This window comes from Hyperolius riggenbachi, chromosome 12 (assembly GCF_040937935.1).
Source record: "Hyperolius riggenbachi isolate aHypRig1 chromosome 12, aHypRig1.pri, whole genome shotgun sequence".
NCBI lineage: Eukaryota > Metazoa > Chordata > Amphibia > Anura > Hyperoliidae > Hyperolius > Hyperolius riggenbachi.
In genome coordinates, this window is record NC_090657.1 from 52815265 (window position 1) to 52836867 (window position 21603).

The 21603-nt window shown below is 42.7% G+C and overlaps 1 protein-coding gene across 1 annotated transcript in view; it reads left to right on the top strand.

The window, feature by feature from the left end:
- The window catches only part of ENGASE (endo-beta-N-acetylglucosaminidase), a 73391-nt gene that overhangs the window by 25031 nt on the left and 26757 nt on the right, over positions 1–21603 (top strand). Inside the window, exons 5-7 of the mRNA XM_068263867.1 lie at positions 4290–4447; positions 13642–13790; positions 17259–17418. Of these exons, the coding sequence (XP_068119968.1) occupies positions 4290–4447; positions 13642–13790; positions 17259–17418 (467 nt within the window). The remainder of the gene's footprint in view (positions 1–4289; positions 4448–13641; positions 13791–17258; positions 17419–21603) is intronic.

Sequence of the window (21603 nt, forward strand, 5' to 3'; positions counted from 1 at the left end):
CCTGCATGGCCCTGGCCGCCCGCGTCCTTGTTCACCATCACTGGGAGCACCCTGTGCATGTTTATTACAAGATTTTCTTGTACTGCGCATGAGCTGCAGGCTCCCGGCAGTGGGAGCATGATCGAGTACACGCGGGGCTAGGGCCGCGCAGGCACCGTGACCTTCCACTTGGCTGAGTCACCGAAAATACAAGTCAGCTGCGTTAGGGGACCGGATGATCGTTCCGTGACGGCGCAGGCACAGGGTGGCTGCAGGGGGCTGGTAGAAACCCCAGGTAAGTGAAAAAATGTCAAGATGAACTTTTAGCTTTAGGGCCTATTTCTACTCTGGTGCCGCGTTTGTTTCTGAAACAGATGCAGCACCTGCGATGCCGCATTCGGATGCGTGCTGCAATAAACTGCACCATGCCATAGAGAATCGCACCGGCACGCAATTGGGACAGCAGGCCACTGGCTGCATAGGCAGCATTTCCCTGTGCGACTCCGATACGGGGTAATGCTGCGTATTCCGCAGTAGTGGAAATGGGCCCTTAGTTGTGTTTAAAGCGGACCTGAACTCAGAACTTCCTCTCTGCTCTAAAAGATAAGCAGCAGCATAATAACTAGAGAAACATTTATTTGTTACAGCTGATAGAAATCCTGCAATAAATGTGCAGTGTGTATACTTCCTGCTTCCTTGGAAGGAGACGACGTTAACCGTTAACACCATGTGTTTACAAATTAGCTGCTCTGCCGAGGCTGCCGATGTTCCGGAGCTGACACAGCCGAGAGGTGAAATTACAGCTTGTGATCAGTCACAGATGAGGTGGTATTAGACAGGCTAAACTCTCTAAATACATACAGGGTGCATTTCTCTGTTTTCCTTCTGTCCTGTGCAAGAGTTCAGGTCCACTTTAAATGGCTGACCTGCAGCCAGGGAAGTCACGCCAGAGTCACAGGATCAGCTCTGCTGCTCATTCTGGGCCAGTGACTTATAGTATTAGAGGCGGAGCCAGGTAACTGCCATTGTTTCTTAGAGAATGAAGATGGCCGCCTCCGTATTCCTCTCACTTCAGGTTCTTTTTAATTTTGCTTTACATAATTTAATGAATAAAATTGCTTATTTTGACGATATACATTTAAAAATATTTGTAGTCAATGTTTGCCCATTGTAAAATCTTAGCCCACCCTGAATTACATTCTTAACCCTTTCGGGACGGCCGCATGGAAATCCTACGCCGCACTTGTGGCTGCCCTAGGCTGATGCGGCATAGGATTCACGCCACCCACCGTTTCCGCTCCAGACACGATCGTGCGCACCCGAGAGGGGAGATTAAGCTGTCACATGACAGCTGATATCTCCCCTCAGTGATCAGGGGCTCCTGATCACGTGATCACTATGATCGCCGGCGGATCATAGTGATCACTGTTACAGCTGGGGGGGGGGGGGGGGGGAGAGAAGAGGATCCACTCACCTTCCTGCCGTTCCCACAACAATTGGAGCTCCCCTCTGTCGGTTCCCGGCTTTATGATGTCATCAAGCCACGCCCCGGAACTTAACGTCAGTACGAGCGGGGATGCCTGCTAGAGCGGAGGGGTCCACAGCTGCTAATCGCTGGAGCCTGGGAGGTGAGTAAAGGCTGCAGCTACAGGGGGGACTCCTGGCTACACAGGGGACAGCATAACTACCCATCCACACTGGGGATCCGGCTGCCCCCCCACCCCCCGATGCAAAGTCGCCCGGTCTTTAACCTCCCTGGCGGTAAGCCCGAACTGAGGTCGGGCTATGCCCCCGGGAGGCACCGCTCAGGCCCCGCTGGGCCGATTTGCATAATTTTTTTCTGTTACACGCAGCTAGCACTTTGCTAGCTGCGTGTAACCTCCGATCACCGCCAATCCACCGCTATCCGTCGCGCCGCAGCCGCCCCCCCCCCCCCAGACCCTGTGCGCTGCCTGGCCAATCAGTGCCAGGCAGCGCTGTGGGGTGGATCGGATTCCCCTTTGACGTCACAACGTCGGTGACGTCATCCTGACCCGTCGCAATGGCGACGGGGGAAGCCCTCCAAGAGATCCCCTTGTCTCGCTACATGAAAAATTTTTTTTTTTAAAAAACCGTATTTGCTGCCCTCTGGCGGATTTTAATAAATAAGATGCTGGCGTCTTTACTGCTGGCAAAGTGAATGACTGTGGGATGTCCCCCCCCCCCCCCCCCCCCCCCTCCTTTTGAAGTGAGCAGGAACAACACCTGGTGCTCTGGGGGAGAAGGCTGCATTAACAACATAACACAGGCTGTGACATCACTGAGAGGGTGGGGTCACATACTAATATACAGCAATCTACAGATATGAGAAGCATTTCTGTTGCTGAAAACAGGAGGATTAGGGTAGAAAGGGGGAACCTGAACAATTTATTACATTCCACAATATGTCATTACTGTTCTTTTTTTTTTTTTTTTTTTTTTCTCGCATAGGAGGGAAAAACCTGTTACAGGGCAGAGTTATGAGCACACAGATTTGTCTTGGCCGATTCTGTTGCTCTGTTTTCCAGTAATATGTGAAAATGATTTAAAACCTGATGACCTAAACCAGTGATGGCTAACCTTGGCACTCCAGCTGTAGTGGAACTACAAGTCCCATGAGGCACTGCAATACTGACAGCTCTAAGCCTAACTCGGGGAGGCAGAGGCATGATGGGATTTGTAGTTTTTGTCACAGCTGGAGTTCCAAGGTTAGCCATCACTGATCTAAACAGTTGCAGTGTTCTCCCCAGAATTTTTTTCCATCCAGGTGGCAGGACAAATTAGCCAGATGGGGCGTGACAGACAAATACGGGGCAGATGCTTCTATAGGGAAACTCTAAGAAAACTAGGCAATTGCCCAGATCTGGCTGATGAGCTTCCAGGTCTCCCCCTAATAGATAATGCTCCCCCCCAGGGCCCCTGCAGAGCAGCAACATGTGGAGAAGAGGCAGGGCCAGCCAGGAGAGTAGTGAATAATAATTAGTAGGCGGGATCACACACTCTAAGCTCTCCATGCTGTGTGTCATCTGCAGTAGCAAAGGGAGTGTATGGGAAAGATCCTAATGTACCAGTGAACAACGCTGCTGCCCCCTAGAGTTTGCTGCCTGAAGTACATGATTTAGGTTTGCATGATGGTAATTCAGGCAACAAACTCTAGAGGGCAGCAGCGCTTTTCACTGATACATTAGATCAGTGGTCGCCAAATGTTTTGGGTCGAGGGCCGTGTCAGCATACTTCAGACTGCTGGGGGGTCGGAGTATACATAAAATGATGTAGAAGTCTTTGCGGGCCAGACAGTAAAGCACACCCAGGTGACAACCTGCAGTCCAATTGGACAGCAATGTCACCTGATGTGGAATTTGATTGGGCACCAGCAAATTACTGCTTTCTGGCTTCCATGTGGATGGGTGGTGCCAGCACTGCTATTCTATATGCAGACCACCAATATTTAAAAATGTGGCTGACCGCATCTATAAGTAATACATTTTGTGTGTGTGGGGGGCGATAAAAAAGCCTCAGGGGGCCACATTCGGCCCGCGGGCCTTAGTTTGAGTTTGAGGACCACTGCATTAGAGAATCTTTCTCGCAGACTCTATCTTTCTCACACACTTTCCTTCTGCTACTGGAGAGCTGGGAGTGTTTGATCCCGCCTCCTAATTCTTATTCACTGCTCTCCTGGCTGTCCTCTCCTCTGCCTGTGCTGCTCTGGTAAGAGAGCCATAACAGCAGAGCATCTGGCTAATAGAGAGCTTGGGGAGAATACTAAGTTCTATACTGTGTATCAAAATAATAAATAAGACTTTACTGGAATTCTCTAGTCAGATTTTTGGTTTAAAGGGTTAAATATAAAAACTGAATACAATTTGCAGGACATTGGCATGCAAGACAGACATTTTTTTTTACTTCCCATTAACCATTTCCATAAAGAAGTTGTAAGCCCTTTCTATAAGGGGTGGCCAGTGAGATTACCCAAATAATACTGAGTTGATGCAATATTATGCAAATTTATGCTATGTAGCTTGTAAATGGACCCGTCACGATTCACAGAGGTGGCGTTTGATTCAAAAGTTGTATAATTATTCATCAGCTCAGAATTATTTGCATCTTATTGACCCAACTTTTCTACTTTATCTAACAGGAAGCTAATAGTTTTTGGAAAAGCGGTTTGGATTTAACCTGTACGTCTAACTTCTGTATTATAGGTATAATTATTATTGTTTTTATTATTTCTTATTGGCGGTCTTTTCTGATTGGCGGTCCTCATGCTTTCTCCCCCTAATTCTGTACCCCAGGGACCTTCATCACGGAATGGGAGGATGGGGCGAAAGTCTGCGAATCGTTTCTGAGCGGAGATGAATCTTCCTATAAAACTGTAGCGGATCAGATGGTCGCGCTGGCTCACTTCTATCGATTTGATGGGTGGCTGATCAACATCGAGAATGTCCTCAGCGTGAGTATCTCAAAGTCACGCTTTCCAGTCATGTGTCTATTTTATTTACATTCTTGTTCTAGAAGCTCCTCCTTAAAGAGAACCTGAAATGAAAATAAAAAGTCAAAATAACCATCCACAGGTCATACTTGCCTCCTGTGCTGTGTACTCCTCAATCTTTCTCTTCTCCTGCGTCCCATTTGTCCACTGTGATCAATGGAATTCTCCGTCCTCCATCTTAAAAATGGCCATTACCCCATAACAGCTTCCTGGTCAGCACACTGTTAAACTGTAATATAGCCCACTTGAGCCATAGGGAAGCATGGACATTACCTTGCACATTCATTACCTTGTCAGAACTGGAACGGATCACTGTAAGAAGAAAATGGTGAGATTTTGAGAGGAACTGATGGTGAGATTAGTGTGTAATATTTATTTGCAGCTATGTCATGTGTTTATTTTAAATAATTTTACTCACTTCAGGTTCCCTTTAAAGGGGCACTATTGCTAAATAAGCATTTTTTTAATTCATAAAAATAGACGAGCTAACGTGGCACCCATACATCCAGCAATATATGGACAGATCGACCAAGAGACAGATCTCTCTCTCTGATCAAATCTGATCAGACAGAGAGATCTGTTTGCTGCCCATACACCACAGGCTGTTTCCCGATCGATTCCAGCATGAGATCTTTTGGGAATCGGCCTTCCGATGCCGCATCTGCCGGCTGCGTCCCCCCAAATGTTATATGCCCGTTTATAATTTACCTGTCATGCCATCCCTTAGTGTCCACGCTGCATTCCCGCATCGGTGCCCCCAGTGGCTGCCGGGGTTATAATAAGTGGGGCGTGTATGTAACACACGCCCCATGTGCTATATGCCGGTTGTCACGTGGGACCTGGATGCAGAAATGCAGTGCGGTACACTCTGGGGATGGCATGACAGGTGAAGTATAAATGCACGGGCACCCGGGGGCAAATAAAATATTTGGGAGGACGTGGCCGGGGGTTTCCATCGCGTTAAAACCCGTGATTATTGCATGCCGTACTGACACACACCCAATCGACATCTGCCCGAGATTTCCCAGGATGTCAGATACATTCCACCAATTTCAGACCGAAATTGGTCGACTCGTCAGTCAGGCATGCTCTTGGTCGCCCCGGTGTCATCCGATTTGATAATAATTATCAAATCCGATGGTCATTGGGCCGCAAGTCGATGTATTTTTAGTGGTGGAAGTATAGAAAGGGCAAAGAAAATGTTCTGAAGTTCCTAGCTCCTGTTATTTATGCAAATGAGACGACAGTCTGTACACACGCCCGATTTGGCGTGCGGACGACTGAACGACGGGACGTTCAAACGACCCGTTCAAACAACTGTTAGGTCCGTACATGTGCACAAACGACTCAAATGCTAGGTACACGCCATACAATTTTCTGGCAGATTTACCTGCCTGATCGATTATTTCCAACATGTCTGAGCTGAATTTTGATCGATTTTTCTAATTTTTATTTTAATCGTTTTTTTCAATCAATTTTCAATCAGTACTATGAAAATCGATAAAAAAAAATAAATAAAAAAAATCAGAAGATTGATTAAAATTCAGTTTGGACATGTTGGAATTAATTGATCTGGCAGGTATATCTGCCAGAAAACTATAAGATGTGTACCTAGCGTCATTTCTCCAACTAATAGATGTTCAAACAACAAGTCATTTTGATCAGTCATTTAATCTAGTCCATTGTTCTATCCAGTCCCTTGTCCATTATCAAGTTGGTTAAGTGACATGTAAATTAGCATATCAGCCACTTTGTTGGTCAGTGTGTGTAAGAGTCTATCTCAATACATTCAAAACCAATTGCTTTCAGTACATATATAATACATGTTTTCAGGCCCGGAGTAAAGGATCACAACTGACAAACGAGTGTCTAAATAGTGAAGGTTTACTAACACGTAAAATAAGTTACACAGCTTTTATACATTCCAGTGCTAGAGCTTACGTGACAGCTAAAAATACAAAACACAGTGCATTACCATAGTAGATCACTAGCCAGTGTCTCTAATGTCAGCTAGTTCCTTGGGGAATCAGCTGTCTACTCAAATCCCCTTGTCACCATAATGTATATATATCCAGTAGGAAGTTACACCCTTATACTAAAATACCCTTCTTGGTTTATGCAGAAAACTCTGACTATTAAATAAATCTTATCAATTCCCTCCTTATTATCCCCATATAGGGATAATCTAAAATGTAGTCTATTCTAACATCAATCTTTATCTAAACTATGTGACAGATATACCATGGTACAACATAAACCTGGGAAGGACTGTAATTCCAATGTAATATTTTTTATCACTATCTAGTGGGTGTTAAGAATAAATACAATTTTATGCAATTATAATAATATTCATACATCTCAGTAACAAGATTGGTTCCTGAAAATAACAGAGCATCCACAGAAATAAAAATGGTCACTGAGAGGTTGATCCTTTTTACATCAATTTCCTCATTAATTCTGAAAGGATAAATCAATACTAAAAGTTACTCATAAAACCTAAAACTAACTAAAGATGTTTATCTACAAGAAATTATTATTGTCTAAAGTGAGGCATCGGAAACATTTTAAACTAGATTAATACACTACACATACATTAAGTACAACAACACACTCCAATTAGCAATTTTCTTTAGTTTTAGGTGATGTCAAAATATCAGTTCATCACTTTTCCTCCAAGCTCATAAAACAAAAAGAATAAAACAAAAATAAAATGGTTCTTGTCCGCTGATCTTCAGTAATCCGGTTTATTCATATTCATAGTATGATGAAAGAGTATTGTCCATCTGGATGATGACAGAAGGTGATGGAAACAATCCATCCTCATAATGAACACAAATATTCTTCTGTCAAGCTCTTGAAATAACAATGGGAGTCAAGAGCCTGACGTGCAGCCTGCGTGGTTGCACTAAGTCCTGTGGGAGGCATTATTGTGGCCTGAGCACCCACAAGGAATCAAACTTGCAACAAAAGCTTCAGGTGAAGAACTTGCAGCCAGGTTGTAGGAAGCAGGGAAAGGTGAACTCACTTCTCATCCCAGATGGTAGTTGGGAAAGAGACCTCACATCACAGCTGTTAGAGGCGGAGTTTCTTCCAAAGCATGACACATGAGAAAGGAAGGATGCAGCCATTACCACCACAGGAGCAGACCAGGGCATGTAGGCTCATCCTCAAAGCAAAGAATCATCCCGCTAAGGCTGCCGCATCCCAGCAAAATGGAATCAAAGCAAACAATCTCCAAGTCTTGCAGAAAAGCAGGTGACATCATAGATGAATCTTCAAATGGACAAGTCTATCAACAACACTTGTACAGGCAAATGAGTAATTGATATATAAGACAAGAGTTCAAAGTTCAGAAAATTATATGACCCAAAGAGGTAGAACAAAAACTCTCAAAATGATCTAGAATGTCCATCAAAATTTTTTAGCTTGGAGGGTGTGTGCTTATTGCAAAACTTAAATACCACATGTGCAGTTCTTCAATTCTACCAATTATTCATATAGTAATGTGCGTCACTTATTGCAATATAAACAAGTACATGTAACCTAAAATAAGTGTTATTGTTTTCATAACTAAAACAGAAATATTCTAGAACACCCACATATATACTACACTCTCTAAATATATCTGTCAGTATAAATACGTTTAAGACTAAAACAAATAGAATCTATTTCTCTCATAATTAATCAGCATATTCTGCTATGTGTGATGTCTTTAAATGGCAATAATTATAATATTTAACTCTCAGGACTGTTTCACACCACAAGAGATTAGCTGACCATGACATGGTGATTTTCCAGTGTTTTTGATGTGAAACAACGCTGAGGAAACCAGATATTTCCCATTAAACATATATGATTAAACAAATATCTTACTCATTTATATCTTCATATTTTCATTTTCATGCAGCTTATATGCAATTTGTATTTTATTATTATAACTCCCTTATTTCATAAACTTAAAACCCCATCTTTAAAATCATTATCTAGCCTTGCTTAATAACCTACTTATCACTTCTCCAACACAGATTTCATAAAAAACAACCTGCACATTTACACCTTTCAGGATTTTAGGATATTTCCATAAAACCTCTCACCTCCTATCTAATTATACTGCAACATACATTTTCTGCCTACAGTATGTCTCACGGAATAAGAAATCAAATCAATGGTTTTTAGCTTGATGACAGCATTTAGTTTATATTAAAAATATTTGCATCCCCCTAAAACTCATTGGCACAAAGACATTTCTTAGGAACATTCAATATCTTTGTGTCAATAGTTTTGGACTTTCTTCCATGTTTCTAGTTAAGGTAAACATATGCTCAGACTGATAATAAAAACTTACAATAATAAACATAACTAACCACTCCATCCCCTTTTTTTTTTTTTTTTTTTTTTTAAAACAGTAGGAAGAGTGGAGGACTCCTGTCAGGTCACTTGACTGACCCCTTGCTTTAAACTACCCTCAATTACCAAGGCTTTCAATCTAGCATAGTAAGAAGGAGATGGGAATGCTTGGAATTTTTCACAGCAGAGACACAAACAGCAATAAAAACCTGGAGAAGATTCCAACTATTCCTAATCTATTTAAAACCAACAAAATACAGCTTTGTAATCACACCACACTATAATACTAGATAATGACAGACTTAATGACTGTTGTACAGAAGGTATTGATCAACTGATGGTACAAGAAAAACATTATCAGGATGGTTGATCAGAAACTCCTATTCCAGCAGTCCTTGCAGCACAGACTGTCTGATCTGCAAACTGTATTTATTTATTTATTTATTTTTATCGCAAGCATTGATGACATAGGTAAACCAGCACTAGTGGTGTGGAATAGCGACCTGCACCCAAACAAAATATTATGACAAGTATCTCCCAGCACACACATTATGTACCACCTAGATTCTTACATGAGGTACTGCTGATGGTGCCAGGGGGAACTGAGGCTTGATATAGTGAACAAAACATAAAAAATAGTGTTTTAGAAAATATTAAATCGCATTTAGACAACACCAAACTAGTATGTCAGCTAAATTAAAAGCAATAGTAAATGTTTGAAAATTGAGTAGAACAAATTAAGTACCATGATTTAATATTTATTTGTCAAGGGGCACATACCAATAAAATGTTGAAAAACACTGATTTACCAGACCCTCTGTAATGGAAAATAGCCATTAGCTCCAAACTAAGAGTTAATATGTCTCAGACTGGAACAGAAGGTAGTCTACAGCTCCCCAGGGTCTATAAATAGCATACCAATTAACCCTTCCTTAAAGCAGGAGGAAAAGGATTTATTGTCCCACTAAACTAGAGGTGCCCATGCTCCTTTGACTCGTGAGCTACTTAAACTTTTGTTTTACTTAACATCTTAGTAAGGGGGCTGTTAGGACCATTGTAGTCCCTCACACACTCCAATGAGTTCTGGGTCACCATGAGCTTGCTGGTTAGTCTATACCTCTCGGTGTTACAAGCCCTACTCCATAGAGCCAAATTAATCCATGCCATGCACTGATTGTGGAGCCAATGAGTGTCATCCTGCTCCCAAATATCACTGATTTTGCACTGATGAGGATAAAACAATCTGAAACAGTCTGTATGCATGTTGGATTATTATGGCTCTGTACAAATTAACAAACTGGCACATCATTGCATTCCAGCGGTTCTGGAGATGTGTTTAGCTTCTAAGGGTACAATGGTTAATTTGCATATATTCAGCAGTGATGCACTGGGAGACATCTCAAGCTCACTCCAACCTGAATTATCGCAAATTCTTTCCGTGTTAAGAAAGCAAACTTTTATTCTACTTAAACTTGTAATAATCTACCAATGTACCAGTTTAGGAACACAACTGTGTATACAGAATAGAAAAGGTAACTACGTCCACCATTACCCAGTTCGTACCCCGGCACTAGACTGCGAACTAATCCTTAAAATGTCCCTTATCACACAGGCTAGAGAAAATATCAAGGGAACTTAGAGCAGACATTTGAGATGTGTACTACAAGTGCACATCAGGGAATAAGTGTAACAAACAGCATCACAATTCCACAAAAAATAGACCGACATATCCATGGACAGAAAGAGGAGCCAAAGAGGTTGGCTTATAGTCAGCATAATGTCCCCAACACAAACTCCATGAATCAGAATGAATGGGAGGAACAGGAAATAAAATCTTACTTGGCGGCCGCATGTCCATCCCAAAACTTGCTGATTCAGGGAGAGAGCTGAGACAGCTGAGTGTGTCACAATAAAGCTACAGACAGGAGTCACAGCACAAAAAATAAAAAACTGATCCGAGAGAGAAAACAAACAAAACAAAAATAAAACATACACGTATAGCGCCTGGCATCATCCAAGCAAAGTCAGTGGACTCCATGCAGTTTGCTAATTTAATATCAAAACAACATGTTTTTATTTTATTTTTATTTTTTTTTAAACTACATTGCAAGTAATTTATATTATTGTTGATGCAATGTAAACCAATCACCATTGTAATAAAATAAAACTGCATTGGAAATAATCAAAAGGATATCATTAGAGCAGGGTATATCCCAAAAAATAATTATCTATGAGAGAGGGGTCACTTTTTTTTTTTTTTTTTTTTAACCTGTTCATTGCGGTCCTACGCTGGGAACCATAACACGAGTCATCCATTAGAATACTAAAATGTATGGCTATTATCAATGTATGTATGTGTTTCTGTTTAACAAGAAAGGTATACATATCTGTCAGGACTTACAAATGGGAGACATAGATTACCAGTTTATGACATGTGCTGTTTATACTGTGTCTGATATTCTAATACTGACTCATATTTGATCTATCTATCAATTCCGGGCTTATTTCTAGTGTCCCATTATCATGTCCTGAGGAAACAATACAGTATTGTAAGGGGAAATGTCCCCAAGAACTATGAACAGAAACAGAGATAATGTCTATTCATTCATCTGACAACATACATAAACTGTTAGGTGTAACATTGCCACCTATGCTAGAACAACATTGTCTTGCAAACTACAACCACACGGTTTTGTTTTGTTTTCAAAACCAGACAAACATAGTGGCCACAACAACTATAATATACAACATACAGTATACAGATACTACAATAGTCAGTACACTAAAATCACAATACATATATGCTTTCTCATATCCTTTACAGAGATATGGGAATTACATATCCAACCTAGTAGGCCCAAAATAATATTGTGGACATACTGAAAATATATAATTTTAAATGGGAAAGCAGATATGATACCCAATACCAAAAAGTTGACATTATGTTCAATCAATAAATTTCATGAAATAAACATTTACCTTTGCTCCCTAATATACATACAAAACAATCTTTGTAAAATGATGAACAATAAAACATATACTTACAAATATACTTACTTATCCTGTAAAAGAAAAAAATGCTTAGATAACAAAACTTACTCAATGCTATGTGCAGATAAAATATATATATATATATATACACAAAGAGTGGAATTCTACTCAAATCTCAGTCCTATGTGAAAGCAATTAAACCAAAAAACCAAAGAAAGAAGAAATATATATATATATTTTATATATATATCTCTTAAGGCAGAAGACATTTTAGGCAGCTGGTAAATAGTGTGTCTAAAAATAAACACAAGCAGAAAGAAAATTTGGTCTAAGCAAAGAAATGACAACTGGTCAGAAAAAACAAAAGAAAAACAACGTGAAGTGTTAACCTCTTAAAGAAAAAAAAAAAAACATACCAGTTTGTCAAGTAAACTACGTTCAATGCTTTCCAACACAGATAAAATCTTAGTAGAATGTCAATTCAAGGGAAAAAAAAACATTGCTTACGGACATAAACTTCTATTGCAAATTGCCAATACCCAAGGTGAGAGCACACATGCAATCAATGCAATAGTAAAAGAAATCACATATATGCACAGTCACATATTGCAAAGTGTTAATAGTGGAAAGAAAAAAGCATTAGTAATTTAGAAGCAAGAAAAAGATTCAACAAAATATCATATATGTACTTTAAAGCATTTCCTACATATGTCTCCCAGAGACCCGTGGCACAATATATATATATATGTATATCCATTACTGGGTGCTACCTAAGCACACCTTTACAATTTTCTACATATGTCTCCCAGAGACTCCTAGACATAAAAATATATATTTTCCGCAGGGTGCCCATTCAGCACACCTTCGCAAAATGTCCTCACTGGGTGCTCCCACAGCACACCTTAAATTTAGGGTTCGTTACTAAAGACACAGGGAGCTATGTGGGGACACTGATGTGAGCAGTCAGAAAAGATTTTCTACTTACCCATAATCCGCCTTTCCACTTAGATCTCCCTTCTTATTATCCCACTTCTGACACCAAGAAATGTAAGAGTCTATCTCAATACATTCAAAACCAATTGCTTTCAGTACATATATAATACATGTTTTCAGGCCCGGAGTAAAGGATCACAACTGACAAACGAGTGTCTAAATAGTGAAGGTTTACTAACACGTAAAATAAGTTACACAGCTTTTATACATTCCAGTGCTAGAGCTTACGTGACAGCTAAAAATACAAAACACAGTGCATTACCATAGTAGATCACTAGCCAGTGTCTCTAATGTCAGCTAGTTCCTTGGGGAATCAGCTGTCTACTCAAATCCCCTTGTCACCATAATGTATATATATCCAGTAGGAAGTTACACCCTTATACTAAAATACCCTTCTTGGTTTATGCAGAAAACTCTGACTATTAAATAAATCTTATCAGTGTGCACAGGACGTCTGAACGATTTGTTGTTTGAACTTCAAGTCGTTTAAACGACAATCGGGCGTAAAGTTGGCTGTGTGTACGCACCTTAAGCCACATGCCCTGAAAAGTAAATAGAAGGCAAAACCCTCTTATCTGGCTGAGAAAACAATGCTGATAAGGTTTTACAACTGAAAAGCTCAAATGGTCATTACTTCTGTTTGCTTTGCAGCTGATTGAAGCAGATTTTGCATTAGCTGAAAATACAAATAGGAGACTCTGTTTTATAGCGCTTACTTTCTGTTTACCATTAGTACTTACATACAACTAATAATCTCAGTTTATTTTCATTTCAGGTTTGCTTTAACGTTTTTGTCATTCATTTTTTTTTTTTTTTACTTGTAGTCGGAGGCCGTGTCCAAAGTCCCTCACTTCCTTTCCTACCTGACAGAAAAGCTGCACTCCCAAGTCCCCGGTGGCCTGGTGCTCTGGTATGACAGCGTGCTGCATTCTGGAGCACTGCGGTGGCAGAATGAGCTGAACGATGAGAATAGGTGAGTGAGTAATGGAGAGCACTCTCGTCTTACAGAGCTGTGTCCTGAACAGAATCCCTACCAGGTTACTACTTGGGCAGAGTATATTCATATTCTGCCCGTGTCATGCCCCCATGGGTTTCCTGCGGGCACTCCTGTTTCCTCCCACATCCCAAAATCATACAGGTCAGCTAACTGCCTTCCTATAAATCGCCCCCTAGACTATGATGGACATATGACTATGGTAGGATTAGGCTGTGAGCTCCTCTGGTGGACAGTCAGTGACATGACTATGTACTCTGTAATGTGCTGCAGATGTCAGTGCTGTGTTAATACTAAGTAATAATAGTAAAGGTAGCCATACACTGGTCGATTTGCCATCAGATTCGACCAACAGACAGATCCCTATCTGATCGAATCTGATCAGAGAGGGATCGTATGGCTACCTTTACTGCAAACAGATTGTGAACCGATTTCAGCCTGAAACCGTTCACAATCTGTTGTGGTGGTGGTGCTGCTGCCGCCGCTCCCCCCCCCCCCCCCCCCGCCGCATACATTACCTGCTCCGCCGGCACGACTCCCGGGTCTCTCTCCGCTCTTCTTCTCCGTCTCCGCTCTGGTCTCCGGCTCCAGCATGCTTCACTTCTTCCTGCCCGGCAGGAAGTTTAAACAGTAGAGCGCCCTCTACTGTTTAAACTTCCTGCCGGGCAGGAAGAAGTGAAGGCATGCCGGAGACCAGAGTGGAGAAGAAGAGCAGAGACGAGCGGGGGCAGTCGCGCCGGCGGAGCAGGTAATGTATGCGGCTCTTTTGCGTCGGTCGTCGGGCACTCGAACGCCGCTAGCGATGCGCTCTTTACCCGCGGGCGATTGACGGTTATTTTCCGCACGGCGCGATCGACGGGATCGGACGAAATGGATCGAAATTCGGCGTGTAGCGCGAACGATTGGCAGCAGATTCGATCCCAGTGATCGAATCTGCTGTCGAAACGGCTGTAAATCGGGCCAGTGTATGGCCAGCTTAACTTGCGCCTCTGTGGCCAATCAACAAACTCACATTGGCAACTTTACAATCCAGACGTAACTCTGTTGCTCCGATGATGCTTCTTCCTGGCAACCCTTCCACCGTCTGTCCATTACTGCGTACAATAAATCTTGATTGTGTCCATACATATAATTCGATGATCTATTTTTTTTTTTAAAGCAAATCTGAACTCAGAACTTCCTCTCTACTCTAAAAGATACAAAACAGCATAATAACCTTTACATATAAAAAACCTTTCTTTGTTACAGCTAATTTTAAATCCTGCAATAAATCTGCAGTGTGTCTACATCCTGCTTTCATGGAAGCAGACATTGCATTAACATCCTGTGTTTACAAATTAGCTGCTTTGCCGAGATTCCTGAGCTGTCACAGCTGAGATCAAATTACACTTGTGATTAGTCACAGATGAGGGGGAAATAGACAAGTTAAACTCTCTAAATACATACAAGGTGCATTTCTCTGTTTTCTTTCTGTCCTGTGCAAGAGTTCAGGTCCACTTTAACAGCAATTATAGAAAGAGCCCCCTGCACCACCCAGAGGACTATGCAGATGGACAGTATTAAAGAGGCACCATAATGACGTATAGTATAATGTAATACATTATTCAGGATACCCACTTTTACATTAACTATCCTGGTTTCAGCATCAGAAACACTTCTTATAGCTATATATTGCTGTATATTGGTATGTAGCCCCGCGCTCCCAGTGATACTTAGCCTAGGCCAGTGATAGGAAAACTTGGCTCTCCAGCTGTTAAGGAACTACAAGTCCCACAATGCATTTGCCTTTATGAATCATGACTCTGGCTGTCAGACTCCTGCAATGTATTGTGGGACTTGTAGTTCCTTAACCTCCTGAGCGGTATGGACGAGCTCAGCTCGTCCATCACCGCCGGAGGCTGCCGCTCAGGCCCTGCTGGGCCGATTTTTATCAAATAAAGTGCAGCACACGCAGCCGGCACTTTGCCAGCCGCGTGTGCTGCCTGATCGCCGCCGCTCTGCGGCGATTCGCCGCGAGCAGCGGCGAAAGAGGGCCCCCCTAGCCGCCTGAGCCCTGCGCAGCCGGAACAAAAAGTTCCGGCCAGCGCTAAGGGCTGGATCGGAGGCGGCTGACGTCAGGACGTCGGCTGACGTCCATGACGTCACTCCGCTCGTCGCCATGGCGACGATCTAAGCAAAACAAGGAAGGCCGCTCATTGCGGCCTTCCTTGTTTATTATGGGCGCCGGAGGCGATCGGAAGAACGCCTCCGGAGCGCCCTCTAGTGGGCTTTCATGCAGCCAACTTTCAGTTGGCTGCATGAAATAGTTTTTTTTTAATTAAAAAAAAACCCTCCCGCAGCCTCCCTGGCGATCTCAATAGAACGCCGGGGAGGTTAAAGAGACTCCGTAACAAAAATTGCATCCTGTTTTTTATCATCCTACAAGTTCCAAAAGCTATTCTAATGTGTTCTGGCTAACTGCAGCACTTTATACTATCACTGTCTCTGTAATAAATCAACTTATCTCTCTCTTGTCAGACTTGTCAGCCTGTGTCTGGAAGGCTGCCAAGTTCTTCAGTGTTGTGGTTCTGCTATGAACTCACCTTTCCAGGCCCCTCTCTGCACACTGCCTGTGTGTTATTTAGATTAGAGCAGCTTCTCTCTTCTCGCTTATCTTTTAGAAGCTGGATAAATCGTCCTCTGAGCTGGCTGGGCTTTCACATACTGAGGAATTACAAACAAGGGCAAAGCTGTTTGCAGGAAGAAAAGAGCAGCCTGAAACTTCAGTGCATGGGGGAAAGAAACACACAAATGATCTCTTGAGATTCAAAAGGAAGACTGTATACAGCCTGCTTGTGTATGGATGTATTTTCTATGTGTGGACATACTGTACATCAACCTACTTCCTGTTTTGGTGGCCATTTTGTTTGTTTACAAACAAACTTTTTAAAACTGTTTTTAACCACTTTTAATGCGGCGAGGAGCGGCGAAATTGTGACAGAGGGTAATAGGAGATGTCCCTAACGCACTGGTATGTTTACTTTTGAGCGATTTTAACAATACAGATTCTCTTTAACAGCTGGAGAGCCAAGTTTGCAGATCACTAGCCTAGGCTGTTTAGTTATTCAGTCTTTTCATATAAGTGCATTCTGGGACACCAGGCAGGCGGTGTTTCTGCTTACACATGTAAATCATGTAAATTTAAGTGAAGTTTTATACAAATATATGCAGCATGAAAAATGACCAAGTCCCACCCAGGTTTAAACTGATTGGTCCATTTTCAAGTTGCATATATTTGCATAAAAATGTACATAATCCTGCATAAACTCGGAAATATCTCTACATATCATCTCTACATATCACTGTTTAAATCCTTTCTTTTCTCTTTGTGAAATCACCTGTAGGACCAGCATGCAGCTAGTGGTGCAGACAGTACTTTAATGCTGAACATGTTTCTTATCTCTATAGACAGTTCTTCGACGCCTGCGACGGAATTTTCACAAACTACAACTGGAAGGAGGAGCACCTGCAGCGTATGGCGGCAGAGCCACGAAAAACTGATATCTACGTTGGGGTGGACGTCTTCGGCCGAGGAGACGTTGTAGGGGGGAAATATGAAACCTTCCAGGTAAGGTTTGCAGCTAACAGGTTTGATTAATACCCACATTTAGCTCACATAAAGACTGTTTCAGTACAATCTGTACATCAGTACAAAGATGAATGTGCTACAGATTGCATAGGATAATGATGGCTAATCTTGGCACTCCAGCTGTGGTGGAACTACAAGTCCCATGAGGCATTGCAATACTCTTGACAGCTCTAAGCATAACTCGGGGAGGCAGAGGCATGATGGTATTTGTAGTTTTGTCACAGCTGGAGTGCTAAGGTTAGCCATCACAGGGACGTCTGATAACCTGATACTGGTTCCATGGGCACAAGCAATAGAAATATATCTGAAATGCAGTGCATTGTGGTTCTGTATGGGCAAACAGGGCCATTGCCCAGGGTTCTGAGTTGGTTAGGGGCTCCACAGTCAGGTGGGCTAGATTACCTCCTTCATGGACTCCAAATGCTACTCATTGTCTTTTTGGTCCTTCTGGTTCCCCGTCCCCGGTTCTCTAGGCATTTACCTGGATCCCTCGGTTGAATAGTTGTCTGGAAGTTCCCGCGGGTGGCGCCGAGCGACTCAGAACTGTGCATGCATGAGTTCTGAACCGCGCATGCACAGCAAAAGGAAACTCTTGTCTATGAGCACTTTCTTTGACTGCATGTGCAGTGCAAAACTTGCACATGCGCAATTCAGAATTAAAGGGAAGAACTTCGAGGGGGCTGCGGAATGAAGAGGAACCCCAAAGACCCTAAAGGTGGCCATACATCAGGCGGCTGATCAACCATCTGTTTCGGATTACTATAATCCAGTGGTGTCAAACTCAAATACAACGTGGGCCGAAATTGTACACTGGGACTTAGTCGTGGGCCAACCTCAATATCTACTGGGCACCATCCTCCCTTCTAAGGTTCCAGGGGTCTAATGCCCCCCCTCCAACCCATACAGTTCCCTGGTGTCTAGTGGTCCTCTCTCCCCATACAGTTCCCTGTTGTTTAGTGCTTTTCCCCACCTCCCCCCATATGGCTTCCCTGGTGTTCTAGGGCTTCACCTCACCAGTATATTTTCCTTGGTGGTCTACAGTGGGCCAAACATAATGCAAAGTGTGGAAATCAAATTTATTGGCTCTGAGGGCCAGATTTGGCCTGTGGGCCGGAGTTTGGCATGTATGCTATAATTGAATCGGATGAAAATCTGTGCCGCCAAGTGCATACACCTTCAACAATGAGACCAATTTCGGGCCAAAATTGGTCACATCAATCAGTCGGACATGCTGCAAGATGTTGGGCCATTGTAGTCGGTCCGGTGCACGGCGGTAACGGTAAGTGATATTGGCACGAGCGACGAAACTCCCAGTGCTGTTTAGCTAATGTATAAATGTATGTGTATGTAAGAGCGTCGGATTTGAAGACGGACCGGCACCGAAGATGGACACAGGACAGGTAATGTATAAATGCACACACATTTATACATTAGAGCACAGTGGCAGACGCGGCAGGCCCAGACGATTCCCGAGAGATTTCATGCTGAAATTGATCGGGAATGGGCCTGCGGTGGATGGGCAGCCATCAGATTCGACCAGAGAGAGATTTGTCTCTTGGTTGAATCTGCCCATCATAGGTAGATATGGCTACCTTAAAGGAACACTATCGATTAACGTTTTTTTTCAATTGAGAGAGGAAATGTTTGGGAAGTGCTGTTAAGTAATGGTGTATACATTTGAATCCTTATCTCTTTGTTTACTTATCGAATTCCTTTCACATTTTTCTGACAGCAGTGTGCTGTAATTTGAGGGTAGAATGAGCCATGAGAAGAGGAGGGGGAATTCCCTTACAGTGCATCTGTTAACCCTGTGTGTGCAGAAAGCTCAGTCAGAGACAGGCAGAGCTTTCTCTCACAGAGAGCAGAGGAAATGTATCTTATGTGCAATATAAACATTTGTAATTGTGTGTGTGAAACCTGATAGGTTTTTACTTCAATATTACACTGTTTTTAGTATGTCAGACTGCAGAGATTCACCTATGCAAATGAGACATTCCAAACGTAGCTAAAATCTACACACACTGAATTAAAGCTTTTGCCTCTGATATTCAACATGAAAAGTAGGAAAATGTTTACACAGCTACTTAATCTGCAGTAGACAGTGGGATGTGGGGGATGGGTGGAAAAACAAGAGGTGGGGAGAGCACACTCAGGTTGTCATTCAATAAAAATGGCCAGCCGGCTGTGGAATATTCTCACCTGGATCTGTGGCTGACTGTCCCATACGGGATGGCTATCAGAAAGGCTCTGTCCCACTTACACCGGGGACCGAGTCTTGGCAGAAGTCCTCCTCTACAAGGCGTGCAGACGATAGCCTCCTTCAGAGCTGTAGTAGCAGGCCGCTGCTCTGGTATATTTTCCACCTAGCCTGAGTGCTGTGATGCCGCTATAGGCGGCTGCACTGTCAGGCAGTCGTGGGTGGGTTAAGAAATTTTTGTTTAAGCAATTTGCCAGTGCAAGTGTATGCAAATAGTAAATACATGGCGGCTGCCGTGTGAATCAAAAGTAAAAACTTTTATTGTAGCTAAGCAACGTGTTTCAGAGGGCTCAACCCTCTTTCATCAGCCCACATTTTGTCATATTACTGCCACAAACCTGAATCAATTTTATTGGAATTCCACGTGAAAAACCAATACAAAGTGGGGTACACGTGAGAAGTGGAACGAAAATCATACATAATTGCAAACATTTAAAAAACAAACAAACTGCAAAGTGGGGTGTGCGTAAATATTCAGCCCCCTGAGTCAGTACTTTGTAGAACCACCTTTTGCTGCAATTACAGTGCCAGTCTTTTAGGGTATGTCTCTACCAGCTTTGCACATCTAGAGACTGAAATACTTGCCCATTCTTCTTTGCAAAACAGCTCCAGCTCAGTCAGATTAGATGGACAGCGTTCGTGAACAGCAGTTTTCAGATCTTGCCACAGATTCTCGATTGGATTTAGATCTGGACTTTGACTGGGCCATTCTAACACATGGATATGTTTTGTTTTAAACCATTCCATTGTTGCCCTGGCGTTGTGTTTAGGGTCGTTGTCCTGCTGGAAGGTGAACCTCAGCCCCAGTCAAGTCTTTTGCAGTCTCCAAGAGGTTTTCTTCCAAGTTTGCCCTGTATTTGGCTCCATCCATCTTCCCATCAACTTTGACCAGCTTCCCTGTCCCTGCTGAAGAGAAGTACCCCCAGAGCATGATGCTGCCACCACCATATTTGACAGTGGGGATGGTATGTTCAGAGTTATGTGCAGTGTTAGTTTTCCGCTACACATAGCGTTTTGCATTTTGGTCAAAAAGTTCCATTTTGGTCTCATCTGACCAGACCACCTTCTTCCACATGTTTACTGTGTCCCCCACATGGCTTGGGGAAAACTGCAAACGGGACTTCTTATGCTTTTCTGTTAACAATGGCTTTCTTCTTGCCATTCTTCCATAATGGCCAACATTGTGCAGTGCACAAGCACGACTAATAGTTGTCCTATGGACAGATTCCCCCACCTGAGCTGTCCAGAGTCACCATGGGCCTCTTGACTGCATTTCTGATCAGCGCTATGCAAGGCTCAAACCACTTTTAAGCAAAAAGAACATTAAGGCTCGTCTCAATTTTGCTAAAAACATCTCAATGATTGCCAAGACTTTGGGGAAAATACCTTGTGGACCGACGAGACAAAAGTTGAACTTTTTGGAAGGTGTGTGTCCCGTTACATCTGGCGTAGAAGTAACACAGCATTTCAGCAAAAGGAACATCATACCAACAGTAAAATATGGTTGTGGTAGTGTGATGGTCTGGGGTTGTTTTGCTGCTTCAGGACCTGGAAGGCTTGCTGTGATAGATGGAACCATGAATTCTTCTGTCTGCCAAAAAATCCTTAAGGAGAATGTCCGGCCATCTGTTCTTCAACTCAAGCTGAAGCGATCTTGGGTGCTGCAGCAGGACAATGACCCAAAACGCGCCAGAAAATCCACCTCTGAATGGCTGAAGAAAAACAAAATGAAGACTTTGGAGTGGCCTAGTCAAAGTCCTGACCTGAATCCTATTGAGATGTTGTGGCATGACCTTAAAAAGGCGGTTCATGCTAGAAAACCCTCAAAGCTGAATTTCAACAATTCTGCAAAGATGAGTGAGCCAAAATTCCTCCAGAGTGCTGTAAAAGACTTGTTGCAAGTTATC